Source organism: Thunnus thynnus, chromosome 10 (genome assembly GCF_963924715.1).
Source record: "Thunnus thynnus chromosome 10, fThuThy2.1, whole genome shotgun sequence".
NCBI classification, from domain to species: domain Eukaryota; kingdom Metazoa; phylum Chordata; class Actinopteri; order Scombriformes; family Scombridae; genus Thunnus; species Thunnus thynnus.
Window position 1 is genome coordinate 4650676 of NC_089526.1, and position 14079 is coordinate 4664754.

At 38.1% G+C, this 14079-nt stretch overlaps 1 protein-coding gene across 4 annotated transcripts; it reads right to left on the bottom strand.

Moving 5' to 3' along the window:
- Positions 1-4024: 4024 nt before the first annotated feature.
- Positions 4025-13915, bottom strand: hormad1 (HORMA domain containing 1). 4 transcript variants are annotated; one of them, XM_067600518.1, is made up of 16 exons: positions 13806-13915; positions 13495-13557; positions 12157-12301; positions 11874-11937; positions 10049-10085; positions 9906-9926; positions 9759-9785; positions 9572-9639; positions 8843-8991; positions 8005-8162; positions 7085-7177; positions 6389-6458; positions 6014-6066; positions 5333-5416; positions 4688-4741; positions 4025-4174 (listed from the first exon to the last, which is right to left on the bottom strand). In XM_067600518.1, the coding sequence occupies exons 2-16, from the start codon at positions 13525-13527 to the stop codon at positions 4079-4081; spliced, it is 1152 nt and encodes a 383-aa protein (XP_067456619.1). In that variant the 5' UTR covers positions 13528-13557; positions 13806-13915; the 3' UTR covers positions 4025-4078. The 4 variants fall into 4 exon arrangements, with proteins under 4 accessions (XP_067456619.1, XP_067456621.1, XP_067456620.1 ...); XM_067600520.1 differs by having other exon boundaries at positions 7109-7177; positions 13806-13914; XM_067600519.1 differs by having other exon boundaries at positions 6398-6458; positions 13806-13913.
- Between the last annotated feature and the right edge of the window lie 164 nt (positions 13916-14079).

Below are 14079 nucleotides of genomic sequence, written 5' to 3' on the forward strand. Positions count from 1 at the left end.
CTGCTCTCAGCATCCCCTCCTTTCATCATTCCTTATTCGGATCAATACTGTTGACTCCGCCGCAGTGTCTCTCAAAAGACAAGTTGAATAGCCTCGTGTTGGCTGTTTAGGAGGATCGCATGCTTTTTAAATAGTGTACAGTGAGGAGGCCAACTGTACGAGCTGATTAAGGCATGCATGAGAAAGAAGAAGCTTTTCTGTCATGACACAAGGCAGCAGGAGTTATCTGTAGGGGCCTCGTTCATGCAGCTCATTCCATGGCTACTTATCGCCCCCTTGTGGTTGTTTGAGGACGTTTCATCCCTTCTTGTAAAATCATCCACTGCTGCTACAATGAGGTTCTTGATCTCTATGTAAACATACAGTGGTGGATGGATTATTCAGTTTCTTTACTTAGCTAGAAGAAGCAGTTTAAAAACACTCAAGTGAAAGTCCTGTACTCAAAATTTTAATTAACTACATAAGTATTATGAGGTCTAAACCCTGAGGTCTGCGCCACCTCTCAGTTCTTTTAGGCTTAAAACTTTTCTGTTTACCACTGCCTTTTATTAAATACAATTTTAGAACCATTCATTCATATTTTTCATGGCACTGTATTTGTATTATCCTTTAATGTATTTTATTATATATTCTATTCTATTTTACTCATTTAAAATCCTATTTATACTGTGTGTCATTCATTTTGTGTTTCTTCTGTATCTTGTTTTAATGCCTTTTATGTCTTATGTACAGCACTTTTCTTTTTTTCTTCCTTTTTTTTGATTAAAGGTGGTGCTTTGCCTCATCAACAAAAGTACTAATGCAGACTGGACCATTTCAGAGTGTTATATTATTATATATTATTGGAAAAATATTGCTAATGTATTAGCAAGATTTTGGTCTTATCTTATTTAGTTGTTGTAATTCTATCATATCGATTTTTCTGATCAGCTAAGATTTTAAATATTCATTTGAAATGTAGTAAAGTAGAAGTATAAAGTAACACAAAAGAAAAAAAACTAAAGTAAAAGTACCTCAAAGTTGGACTTATACGGTCATTAAGTGCTGAGTTTTGACCCCTGGTAACATACATGTTTTGTTATTTAATGTAAGTATATGAAACAGCGTAAGAATGTTCAAAAATCAGATTATCTTACTCCTTGTTTCACCACAGTTTTTTTTTTTTTCAGAAAACATTTGAATGACATATTTTCTGGATTTGCTCCAATGCTTCTGCCCACCGCCTGATTCCAAAGGGCCAACAGTGAGCGGGGTACTCTGCTGGGGAAGCGCTAATCAGCTCGGAAACATTTGCTGCCCTTCTGGCAAGGTCAAAGGGGCCACGGTCCCTGGGCTGGATGTCCACTTCATCCCTCGCTCCTCCCCCTCCTGTTGTAAAGCCCAGCCCCCCCTTGGGGCCTATAGGCCCTGCAGGCACAATCACCGCACAGCGACTATAGGCTCACAGAAGCTGGCTTTAATCTATATGGAGCCCTGGGATGGACTGCGGCTGTCTGTCCATCAGTCTGTCAGTGTGTCTTGCCTTGACCGTACACAGGCGGCCCTGGACCTGAGTTATCGACTCAGACAGACCGAACCCAGATTTCTGATTGGTCTGCAGAGGCGTCCGGCGGGCCCCTCCTGCTGTTTGACCAGCTGATTGATCTGTTAACACTGGCCGCTGGACGTGTGTCCCTGAATTTAATTTCAGAATTCATTTCTGGGAGACGTGTGTGTACAGAAATGATGTAGAGTCCCAGGATCCGAGTGAAGGATCGAGGGTGGAGGTGAAATAAAATTGCAATTTAGATTCCCTTTCTCCGTTATCGTTACATAGTTGGAACATGTTTGATGGGAACACTGGTATACCATTAAAAGATGTTCTTATGTTGTTGTTTTTTTCATTTTCACCTAAAGTGTGCCATTGAAAGTCATATTCATGCCTCAATGTGTCTGATCTCTAGGGGCTACACTCCTCGGTGTGCCACATGATGCAATTTCTCGATACATGTATTTTTCAGTGTGTTTCTTTTTATTTTCCATTCCATTGGATACATTTTGCCTTTTGGGTGCTATTTATCGGTTCATTTCTGTGATATAGTGTTGCTGTAATGTCTATAGCAGAGATATTGGTTATCTACAATACATGACTAGACCTGCAATGGTGCCTTTACCCTCATTGCATTTCATCACTTATCAATACCCAGAGAACCCCCCCCCCCCTGCTGTCAAAATAATAAAAAAGTGTTGACAAATGCCACTGGAGTCAGGCTATGAGGTTAGGTAACCCTGATTCATTTCACAGCTCATAAAGGGCGTCAATGCACAGATGTGTGGGTATTGTCCACCATGGATTTCCTAGTCCATACTGCTTTACTGTATGCTTCTGTGTTATCTGAAAAACCCATAAAATACACAGAGACAATGAAATAAATGTTGTAGCGAAGACAATGCCCGTGTTAGGAAGTGAGGGCTGATTTGATGGAGTCTCTCTTTCCACATCCCCCCCCCTCACCCACCCACCCAACCCTGCTCTGGCCTGCTCCAGACACAGAGAGGAGGGGCTGCTTGGATATGCATCACAAAGGCTTCCTGCAGTATTGATCTGCAGTGGGTTAAGGCAGTCTATCAGCAAATGTCCCTCTCTCTGGGAAAAACAATAGGAGATTAAAAACACACAGCTTGCCGGGCGGGAGGCTGCTGATGGGCCCTTATCTGGGCCCAAAGGTCACTGTGTACAGATATAATCCACTTTCACTTAACAGCTTCATTTAAGGCACCTCACATGCAAATGGTGGCATTTGGGGGTCTATTCAAAGATGGAGAGTTGTTTTTCAAGACGCAGGTGAAGTTGTTTTTTTTTTTTTTTTCTTTCTCCAAGGCAGGAGGTTTTTGACAGGCAGGAAGCTGAAACTGTTAAATCTTTAAACTGTAGCAGACGACTTGCATTTCCTTTTTTCAAACCAAAAAAACCCAAAAAAAACCCCAAAACAAGCGCAGGTGTCTGACGGCGTCTTGAGGGAAGCAGGTGTCAAGTGTTATGACTGTAAAACCTCCAGAGCTGTGCACTTATCAATACACTCTATTCCAGACCACAAGGCCCTATAAAAATTAGAAAATCTAAATCACACACAAACTGTACACAACACACCAATGTATAAATGCTGTAGATAAATATCACTATAAAATTAGTGCATGTAAAGACTAAGAAATAAGTAAGTGCGAGTAACTGTAACAGTTTTTGGTAGAATTAACCAAAGCTTCAATTATGTTGTTCTCTAGCTTCTCTTCAGCTCATACAGCATAGTTATACAAGGTTATTTATCACTGCCTGCTTACAGCTAATAAAAGTATGACTCACATTAAACCCCTGCACACACTATTACATCCTCATGGCATCATTGTAAGTGACTGTAAGTCTACATACTGCTGTTTTAATACCTACAACAATACTATATAAGACCATACAGCAAGACCCAAACAGATACCTTCTCCACCTTTTTGAAATTTGGATCCAGTAGATCATCTGTAAAATCATTGCCAAGATATTTCCTCTCTGCATAATTTAAGAGCTTCTCCACTCAAGCAGAACTGTGGACATGTTCTTTTATCTGTGCATTAAATAATAATTTCATTACTTTATTATTCCACATTATTTCTGATATAAAAGTCATCATCATGTTGGGAGCAGCTCTGCACAAAGAAAATATAATAACTGACTTGTATGGCTTGTTGCTCCTTAAAGGATTTTGATAGAGCACATCAGAAATACATCTGACTTGACTTAATAACCAAGAGTCATGTAAACTCTGACACCTTCTGTTGATAGATGCATTTTATTCAAGTAACTGAGAATGACAACAGCAAAACAAACATATCCAGTAAAGACAACTTAAACACTGTTTTATTAAGTAGTATTCCAACTTCAGAGATGCAGACTGTTCAACTGTAGTGACACATTTATTTAAATGTATTTTACAAAACATTTTGGGGGATTCCCTTCAGAACGATGTAACTTGTACGCAAAGTTGAAAATTTATAAAAAAAAAAAAAAGCATCAGTTCAGCAAATGCTTCCTAGTTAGTGGTGGGGTGTAAGGTCAGTAGCGCTCTTTGGGCTCGCTGAATTTGCGTTTCTTCCTAGACGCGGAGGTGGACGGCGTTTCCTGGCTGTTGGGGATTTCATACTGAGAAACCTTAAAACAGCAAGAAGACACACGCAGTCAAGTCGAGTCAAGCCAAGCCCTGTATTTTACGCGTCTACTAACAGGTAACATCCCACTCTGAAACCAAAATGATGAATGCTGACTCATGTGTGAAACAACAAAAGGTTCCTCTGCGTTTTCCACTTCAAAATTCATCTGAAATCTGCTGTAGACATGCCAAAAACGCTGACGTAACAGATAAAAATGTTCATTTTTTCCAAATTGAGTTCATTATAAACATTTTTACACCTGAAGAAAATCATTCATGAACTGGAAATTGTTTAGAGCCTCAAAATTATTTACGCACTTTCCAGTCTTGGTATATATATATACATATAAATACTGTATATTTAATGAAGTGATCTGAGGTAGCAGGCACATACTGTAGCTCTAACATTATATGTAGAGTGACGGGTGCTTTATTGTTCACCAGCTGCTTTACATTCTGCTAAAACAGAGACGAGGAGATCAGAGTTCACTAATGCTGCCATACGAGTTTCTCACCATTTTGTCCTTCATAGCTGTCGCCTTCTTGTTGTTCACAGTCAGGTTTGTCTCCTTTCCGCCCACACACACACACACACACACACACACACACACACACAAAAACATACATAAGACATTCTCAAAAGAGTTATCACTGAGCTTCACTTTATTTATTTCTTTGCTAATGAGTTTCTTAACATTATCATGATTGTAATTTAGATATTTAACGAATCATTTATTTCTAAAAATCTACTTAACTGTGTCACCGTCTTCTACAACAAAAAGCACAACACAGTGGCTTTCTTTACCTACACAATACTCAAATATCCCAGTTGTAAGTCAATGCATACAAACATGATAAATACGTTAAAATAACCTGAGTGAGCTCACATTAAATTATGACCATTTACCCCATTAATAAAATAAATACTGGTGCGATGAAACGTGTAACTCTTCTTACTTTTAGGTCTTAAAACTGCAAACTCAAAAGAGCATTATGGGTATAATTTCTAAACTTTCACATAAACTGTAACCTGAGATCAGCGCCACACTGAAGCGTGTGTTTTTTTTTTCTCAGACTGAAGGGTCGTTCAGGTCATCTAGCTGTAACGGTGTAAAGGAGACGACGGGTTTGCTGTTGAGTTTTAAAGTGGCTGGACTAACCGTAGTGGATTTGATGATCCGTCCACTCCTGGTCCTCTTCAAACCGACCTCCATGTCAGAGGTCCTCTTCACCAGAGTGTCCATCTGAGAGGGGACAGATGGTCCGTAACGCCGCCGACCATAAGTGCAGCCTAAGTGGCCCTTTTGTTTCATGTTTACACAGAGACTACTCGTCATCCCGCCTTCTTGTACTGCTGAGAATCTGTTGACATTTTCTGAATTCTTTGTGTTAAAAGATGTTTGTTTAAATCTGATTTTTTTTTTTTTTTTTGGTATTTGATAAATTCAACCAGTTGTGAGAAACCCAGACTACAATCAATTTCACTTTAAAAACTTTCTTCTAAAAGATTCGCTTGAAAAGAAGCGATCCCGAGAATGGCTGGATGAAAAATGGTGGACAAAAACTAGCCTTCAGCTTCACCTTCTTAACAAAAACAATTATTCTGTTTTTCTGTCTTCCACAGCTTTTTTTTCCACAAGGTGCATTTACTGCTTGCTGTTGATTATGAAAAGCTTTTATTAAGCCTTTTATGTTTTGATTCCTCACCACCAACTTCCACTTCACAAGAATGAATCTATAAATGTATTTTAATGTATAAATCTTACCTTCTGCAGCTTCAGATTATTTCACGTCACATGCTCACGACGTATTGGGGTCAGTGTAGTTAACGTCACACTTACCTCTGTGACTTCCTCACAACTCTCGATCCTCTCATGACAGCTCATCTGGATCTCTTCAATTCATAAAAAAAAAGAAAGAAAAATTCTCCATTAAGTTCACAAAGTGCTAATTCTTCCTCAAGTCTGGACTGTTTTGATATCATTTAGTCTGATAATCTGATTTATAAGTATAACAGTACAGTTCAGAGCCATGTTTTAATGAAATCAACTTCAAAATTTAATTTAACCTGATGATACCTTATATACAGTTGACTATAAGATAACACAGCTACAAGCTTGTAGTGATGTCATCACCTTAACACATGCAGTTACTTTATACATTATGTCAACATTATAGTAAACAAACTACACCACTGAACTGAACTCTTTTTTAACCTGAATTACCAGTGTTGCCCAAGTCTGTGTTCTCCTTGTCGGGCTTCTCCACATCTTCAATCACGTGACTCTAAAAGGTTTAAAAAAATGTTATCTGAACACAGTGATCGCGCAGTGTCAACACGCTGACCACAACAACAGACTGCTGTCGATCACAGACGGTGACTCACGCATCCTGTGACCTGGAGCCTTATTTGCGTTTGCGACATTTTAACGTTTCCCAATTCCTGTGTCGATCACGGAGGCTTTGAACACGTTCAAACTTGTGACACGTGTAATAGTTGTGGAGGTCATGTCAAAATGTACAAACAGACACTGTGTGTTAAAGCTCATCTGTGTCTGGATAAAGATAAACAATGTCTTCACTGTTACTCATTTATTACTTTGTAATAATAAACACAGATACGCCTGTAACTGGACTATATAAACCTGACTGTATTCAAAGTTTTGTTGTGTTTAAAAATACTACTTTTATGACATTTTTACACCACGTTATTTCCTAAAAGCAGAAAAAATAAAATTGGATAAATGTACAAAACAATATCCTCGTACTTGTCAATTAGGAAGCATAATATCTTCAATTCTCTAACCTTTTATTGATATTTTTTAGTCTCATTCATGATTACTTCACCTAAATTGATGACATGCTTTACTTTTAACTCAGAGAAGTGTTGATGGAGTGAAATAAACGATTACTTTGTGAGTTGTTTGTGTGCCGACCTGAGACAGACTGCCCTCCTCCTCCATTTTCAGAACCCACTTCTCCGTCTCATGAACGCTCTCCTCCACCTGCACACATTAAGCGACATCCATAACTGTCGATCAAAATCAGCTCCCGAAAGTGCTGACTGCGGTGAACCTTGTGGATCAGGAGACGAAGGCCAAAAGACTGTCCCTTAAAGACAGTTGATACAATTACAATACAACAACACCTCCAAGAAGGGGAATATTAAGAAGTTAAGCTATACTATGTAGGTATTCTGGTGCATATAAAGGATTTTATGATGCCTAAAGCTGCATTCACATCAAATCAGGCGGTGTGATGTTCAGCCGCAGGGTTGAGCGGAGGTGTGTGGGGTTTGTGGGCGTGTTTATTTGTGCTCTAGAATGTAACCGCTGTGAAACAATCAGAAAATAATGTTTTATTGATCTGATTCACCGGCTTTCTCGCTACCAGCGCTCCCTCTCTTCATTCACTCTGTAGCTCACTCGTCCACAGCTGCTCTCTCTCTCTCTCTCTCTTTTTCTCTCGTCTTTTTTTAAAAATGAGTCGGGAAGCCGACAGCAAAGTCTAACTTTACTAACGTTATCAAGCGAAGAGAAATGTCCTCCCCTCGTTCTGGTAACGTCTTTGTCCTCCCTCACGGCAGAGTTTACTACTCTTGTCAGTCTGGTCTCCCGCTGTGATTGGCCACTGCAGCCTTCAGCCGCAGTGACGACGGCTTGAGTTTCTCCAAAAGTTGACTCTGGCTCAACTTTCCGGCCGCAGTCCGGTGTGGCGCCGCGCTACCCCCATCTAAATGAACGGGACGACTGGTGTGAATGCAGCCTAACAGCCTACTTCAAGTCAGGTTTAACACGTCCTCTCCGTCTCTCTCACTCTTTCCTTCCTTCACCTGCTCCAGTCTCGATCTCTCTGTGGCCATGTCCAGCTTCACGGTGTGGAAGGGGGTGACCACCTCGCCCATGGTGAGTTTGACAGGCTCCTTCTCAAACTTAAAACTGTCGCCGTCAGTCTCCTTGAAGCCTGGCGGCTGGTAGTCCTGAGGAGTGACTGGAAGGCAGACGGACAGAGAAACAAACAATGAGACGGCGACTCATAAAATAAGACAGTATGTTCAATGTGGTGCCTTTTTTTTGACAAAGAAAGGGTTAAAAGGAGGCACAAGTTTAATATTTTTACATCAATAAGAGCAAATTTTATATAACTCCTAATATTGTTGCCACGGGTTAAAAACACGCTGTGCATATGCTGTGTATGCAGAGTGATTTGCCTCTAAGGCAAAACATTTCAAATACCGTTAACAGATAACTTCACAGCTACCTGGAATTCAGCCTGGTGGCATTTCTGGATCTTTGTGATAAACAGGCATCGAGAGCCGTCTTATAATGATGCATATAAATAATCTGTGTAAATCTAAATATGTGAAAAGATTATAAATAAGCTTATAGAGTGTGGCCATTTTTAAGAAATGTACAGGGAAAATATTTTAAGAGAGTAAACACCTAAACAAAGCACTACATTATGATATAAAATGAAAAAAAAGGTTTATTTGCTGTTTTACCTATGTACATTATGCAAATATTAAAAATATAAGAACACTTATTTCCAAATATTCTTAATTTGTGGGCATGTTTGCATCAAATAGACGCAGTTACAAATTCTCATTGTGAAACTGATTTGCCCAGATGATAACTACAGTGTGCTTGTGTGTGCTTGTGTGTGTGTGTTACCGTCGTCATAGTAAGCCAGTTTCATGTTGAGGCAGACGCTGTCGGGCAGAGGACCCAGGTTCTGCATCAGCGTGTAGAGCTTCCTCACCAACAGGATGCTGGCCTTCTTAGTGTTGCCGCACGACATTGTTGACACCTCGTCGTTGTTGCTGACGAAGAAATGAAACCCAGTCAACCCGGCGCTGCAGGAAAACCATTAAACTGACTGGTGAAATACGACTGAAGTTATTGTTGAGTTCAGTGGTGAATCCAGAAACAGCTGCTCAGACTGAAACTACTCTGACTCCACCTGTTAAATCCTGTTGTAGCAGTTTCCATCATTCAAACATATGTTTCATGGCAAATATGATCCAAACATAACTTTATTAAAATTAAAATAGCATCTTATCTTTCAGTGTTTCCCTCCTATCTTCTCTGATGTAGCTTCAATTACGTTTCAGTTCTAAAACAAGGTGAGTTTATAAATATTGTTCCATATAATCTCTTATACTAAGGAATAAAAAGTAAATTCAAGCTACACGTCAGAATTCAAAGGCTTCAAGGGGTTAACTGCACCGACTGAGTCACATTAAGATGGAAAGTCAAGTTGCTCCCTGGTAGGTTTAAGTGTAAAACCGACCTAGAGGTGATTCATGCTTGTGTAAGTTTCCTTATCTCTTTGTTTCCTGCACTGATATTCAGTGTCATGACTCGCTTTGTCAGTTAACTTATTCTAACTTTTAAAGTCACCTTTCAAAGTCCATCTGTGCTCCAGATGAAGTGTACAGGATCCTAAACTGGTAGAACTCAGTCACTTTCTGAGAGATAAGACAAGACAGGTGCTCTATATGATACACACATAAAAATGATATGAACTGCTTGTTATCTGTACGATAGGAACATCATTAAAAACAGAAGAGATAGAGCTGCATGTTACCTGAGGATTCTCTGGGTCGGTGTAGATCTAGAAAAGGGCAAAATGAACATTTCTGAATTTCTTTAGGCTTATTATGTTTATGTTTTTATCAAAATCAACATTCAAAAAGACCAAACATAAGAATTCGAATGGTAAAAAAATACTCACAGACATGATAACTGTCCGCAGCTGATGGGAGGAAAAAAAAATACCACATTAGTTACTATGAGTCATAAGAAAAACATGAAACAGGACTGAATCAAACATACAACAAGTCTTCTGACAGATGGAAAGGGTTGAATATGACTTACATATTTCTTCTGGATGGCCTCAAAGCATCCCTGCATCCTTTAAGAGTTCAAAAAAAAACACACACACATCTAATTACAAGTGAACATACTTTCCAATTCTTCCACATATAAGGATTAACAGGGTGAGTGAGCAGTGACTCATCATCAAAACCAAGTGAAGCCAAGTGTTCTGGCATTTAAGTCTGCTTCTGTTTGTGTGCAAGTGTGATACAATATGATGTACTGAAGACTGTGGCTGGAGACATAAAACTCAAGATAATACACTTCTGAGATATAAAAGAATGAAGTAAAAATGGAATAAACAGAAATAGTTTTGAGGAAACCCTTCTGGATTGAGGTCACAATCATAAAAATTGTCAAGATGATAATATAAACGAATTTAACTGTAAAAAAACCATTTGAATTTTCTTGAATTTTACTTTTGATCATCAGAGATCTCCCCTCTGTTCCTCACATCATTTAAAACTAGACACTGCTGAGTGTAATATCATTATACAGCTTACATTTGACTTTTCAAGGTCTGAAGTGCTCCATTTTTACAGTTATGAGTTTAGTTTTTTCTTCTTCTTTGTATTGTAAATGTTTGGTCATGGTTTCATTGGGCCTCATTCACAAACAGTACTTACACACAAATCTGTGCTTAAACTGTGCGTACGAAATCTGAGATTCATCAACATGTTCTTACCTGAATCTGTTCTTACTGTGCAAACAACGGTCTTAAGAAACGATATAGTCAATAAACAGTATATTAGGACCACAATTATTTAACTGATATTAAATAATTGATATTTAAAATGATTGGGCCTAAATATACAACATTAAAAAGTGTGAAATTGTTAATAATACACAATTTATTTACCAATTATAAAATTAATAGCTAAGACGTTGTAATCCATAAATCATCATCATAAATGTAATGAAATTATTAATATATTAAGATTGTCCTGTTCACACTTGGATGAAAATAGCTTATATATGGAAATTTCCATGTTGGAATGTGACATCCATTCATTTCTCCCATCAGACCAGCTGTGATATATGCAGCTGGTTAACCAGCAGCCTGTTCAGTGTCCTCACAGCCGGACATCTACACATTTACCATCTTTTTATTTTGTTACGGATGTACTGCTTAGTAATGGTGCAACAGGTATGCAGGCTGTACACAGGATTCACAATCAGGCTCCAAACGGTTGTGCTAATGACATGTTTACCAGCCAAATCTGCCTTTTCTACTATTGTTTGCAGCAAAGTTCTTCTACATTTTTTCTATCATGGCCCTCTTTGCAATGAGTGACAGCTCTCTCCACTACTGCACCGCTCCAACAGAGCTTTCCTTATACGGAGAAATGGGGGGCGTGGTAGTATGCTAATTGCCGATAGCGGGCACACACCTGTCAATTTAGAGTGATTCTGAATCACTTACATACGCACAGTCCTAAGAACATAATTGGTCAGTGCGCACGTGTTACAAATCCAACAGTAATTTCGCATGCGCCTTTATTTTGTGTACAAAGTAAGAACATTTCTACACACATATTAGTGAATGAGGCCCCTTGTGTGTAAATATCTTCTGAAAGCAGCAATCACCCTGCAACATATTACAAAAAAAACAGTCTATTGACATTAAGTTATTTGGTCAAAAACATTGTAATATTTGATTCTGTCATTGTCTTCCAGCCCAATCTATTATACGCTTCACATTAAAATCCTGTTTGAACAGAAGTATTGTACAAATATGTCAAAAAATAGGATCATTCAACTTGCTGTTTTCCTATAAACCTGATCATTGGCTCTAGTCTGCAAGTGCAAAGTTGTAGCTTTTTACCACTGAACAATCTGACTGGCACCAGGACAACTGTGCTCCTCTCTAAGGATCATCACTTTCTGATCTGTGGCAAGACAAAAGAAGGGTAAGAATGTCCTTAGTATATATGTCCAAATGGCAAATTGATCTTGATAGCTCATGGAAAGCTGAGTTTAACAAATGTAGGTAAACTGTTGGCTCACTACTGTGCCAGACTTTTGGTTGTCAATACTATTTTCTGGCTGGTAAAATAGTGGAAGTGACTTTTCAAATTTAGGATCTAGCAGCCAATATGTGATCTGACCTTCAACATATTTGTTCCCGTAAGCTTTCTCAGGAAAAAGACCCCTGAGGTACGTGATGCCAGAGACCGCGATGGCCAGAAGCTTCTTTATAACAACCAAGGACTGCTGCTCTGTGAGAACCTGATTCGGCAACAGCTGAGTATCCTGCATGTGTGAGACAAATTAATCACAGACAGAGTGCTGAACACTCACTCACTATAGTTAACACAAACACCAGATAGTCAACAGCTGCATTTAAACAAGTGAGGCTACAACATTTTGTATCTCAGTGCTAATTTTTTACAACTTGTGATCTTTGAAGTCATAAATAAAACATATAAACATAAAAACATATAACCATTAATAATGACATAAGGGCATGGAAATGTAGGAGTAGTACACCACCACTGATTTGAAAGTGTACAGCAATAAAATTACTACCTTGTCATACCTTGGTAAAGAGTAGAGCTGCAACAAGTAATTGATTAATCAATCAGCAGAAAATTAATTGGCAACTATTTTGATAATCCAATAATGGTTTTAGTCATGTTTTTGGGAAAAATGACCAAAATTTGCTTGTTGTGGCTTCTCAAATGTGAGAATTTGAACCTTTTAAGTGTCATACATGATAAAAAATTGAATATCTTTGGGTTGATCTGACAAAAACATTTAAAGACATCAGATTGGGCTCTAAGAAATTACAATGGGTATTTTTAATTATTTTCAGACAGTTTATAGACAAAACAATTAATTGAGAAAATAATCTGCAGATTAATCAATAATGAAAATAATCGTTAGTTGCAGCCCTAATAAATAGCTAAACATATTAACTTTTTATGAACCAGAGATGGAAGAAGTACTCAGGTCCTACCACAATGTAAAAGCCCCATGTTACAAGTGAAAGTCCTGCATTCAAAACTGATTTCAAGTAGAAGTAATGAGGTGAAATATACCTAAAATATCAAAAGTAAAAGTACTCATAATAGCCCTTTTTCAGAGAGTTTTATTATTAGATTATAATAACTGATTAATTAATGTCTACGTGGTGATTTAATGTTGTAGCTCGTCAGTGTGGAGTGATGTTTTTACCACTTTGTAGCATCATATTTAAAAATGCATCATGTTTAAGAATATGATCATATGTTTTGCATCTAAAAACATAAATTGAAATACTGTAAGTTATATAACCAAGTTAAGTAACGTTATCTCAAAACTGAACTTAAGTACAATACATGATTAAATGTACTGTACTGTTATGAAGAGGGAGGAAACTTGCATTTAAAAAAAAATAGCAACTGTGTTTTCAGCATCACAAAACAGGGAATGTACATTAGCAAGTGTGTCTGGATTAATTTTACCTGTGAAGTTCTCACTTGTTGTACGCACGCCATTGCTTTGGTGAGAAAACACAATGTAAAAAGCTGCAAAGGACACAGAGAAATTAAATGAAGAGGATTAAAGATGTAAGATTTTGTTTAACTAGGTTAGTTTGATACTCTTAACATTATTGCAAATTATCGTAAGCTATAACTAACTAGCTAGCTTACTAAATTAGCTAATTATCCTTTTACATTTACGTTACACCGGCCAAAAGTCTCTTCCATACTGATATTAAGCTGTCTCTTCGTATTAAGATAATTTAGCCTGTTGACAATGATAATGTACTTACAAAGCAAAGATAAAGTTGTATTTTAGCAAAATATACAGTACAAGCAGTTAAAAATCAAGCTCGTAAAACGACTATTCCCGCTAATTGTTTGATTGACAGGCAGCAACAGCGTCACCAACAAGTAGCCAATCACAGAGAAGGGAGTTTGTTTTAATGCTTTATGGCTCTAACGACCCGATTGGCTGGGTACACGTGATGTGTTCACTCACCAGCGCAACACAATGAGTATTAAATTAAAAGCCAGCATGTTGCATCGATTATATATCTGTTTATG

What these genes read in the sequence shown, in the direction of transcription:
- hormad1 (XM_067600518.1), bottom strand. Translation starts at nt 13,527, where the DNA reads ATGGCGTGCGTACAACAAGTGAGAACTTCACAG. An exon ending in GCCAGTCAGATTGTTCAGTG is followed by an intron (nt 10,086 to 11,873) that starts GTAAAAAGCTAC and finishes GAACTCTTAAAG; the next exon opens with GATGCAGGGATGCTTTGAGG. An exon ending in AGAGATCGAGACTGGAGCAG is followed by an intron (nt 7,178 to 8,004) that starts GTGAAGGAAGGA and finishes TAATGTGTGCAG; the next exon opens with GTGGAGGAGAGCGTTCATGA.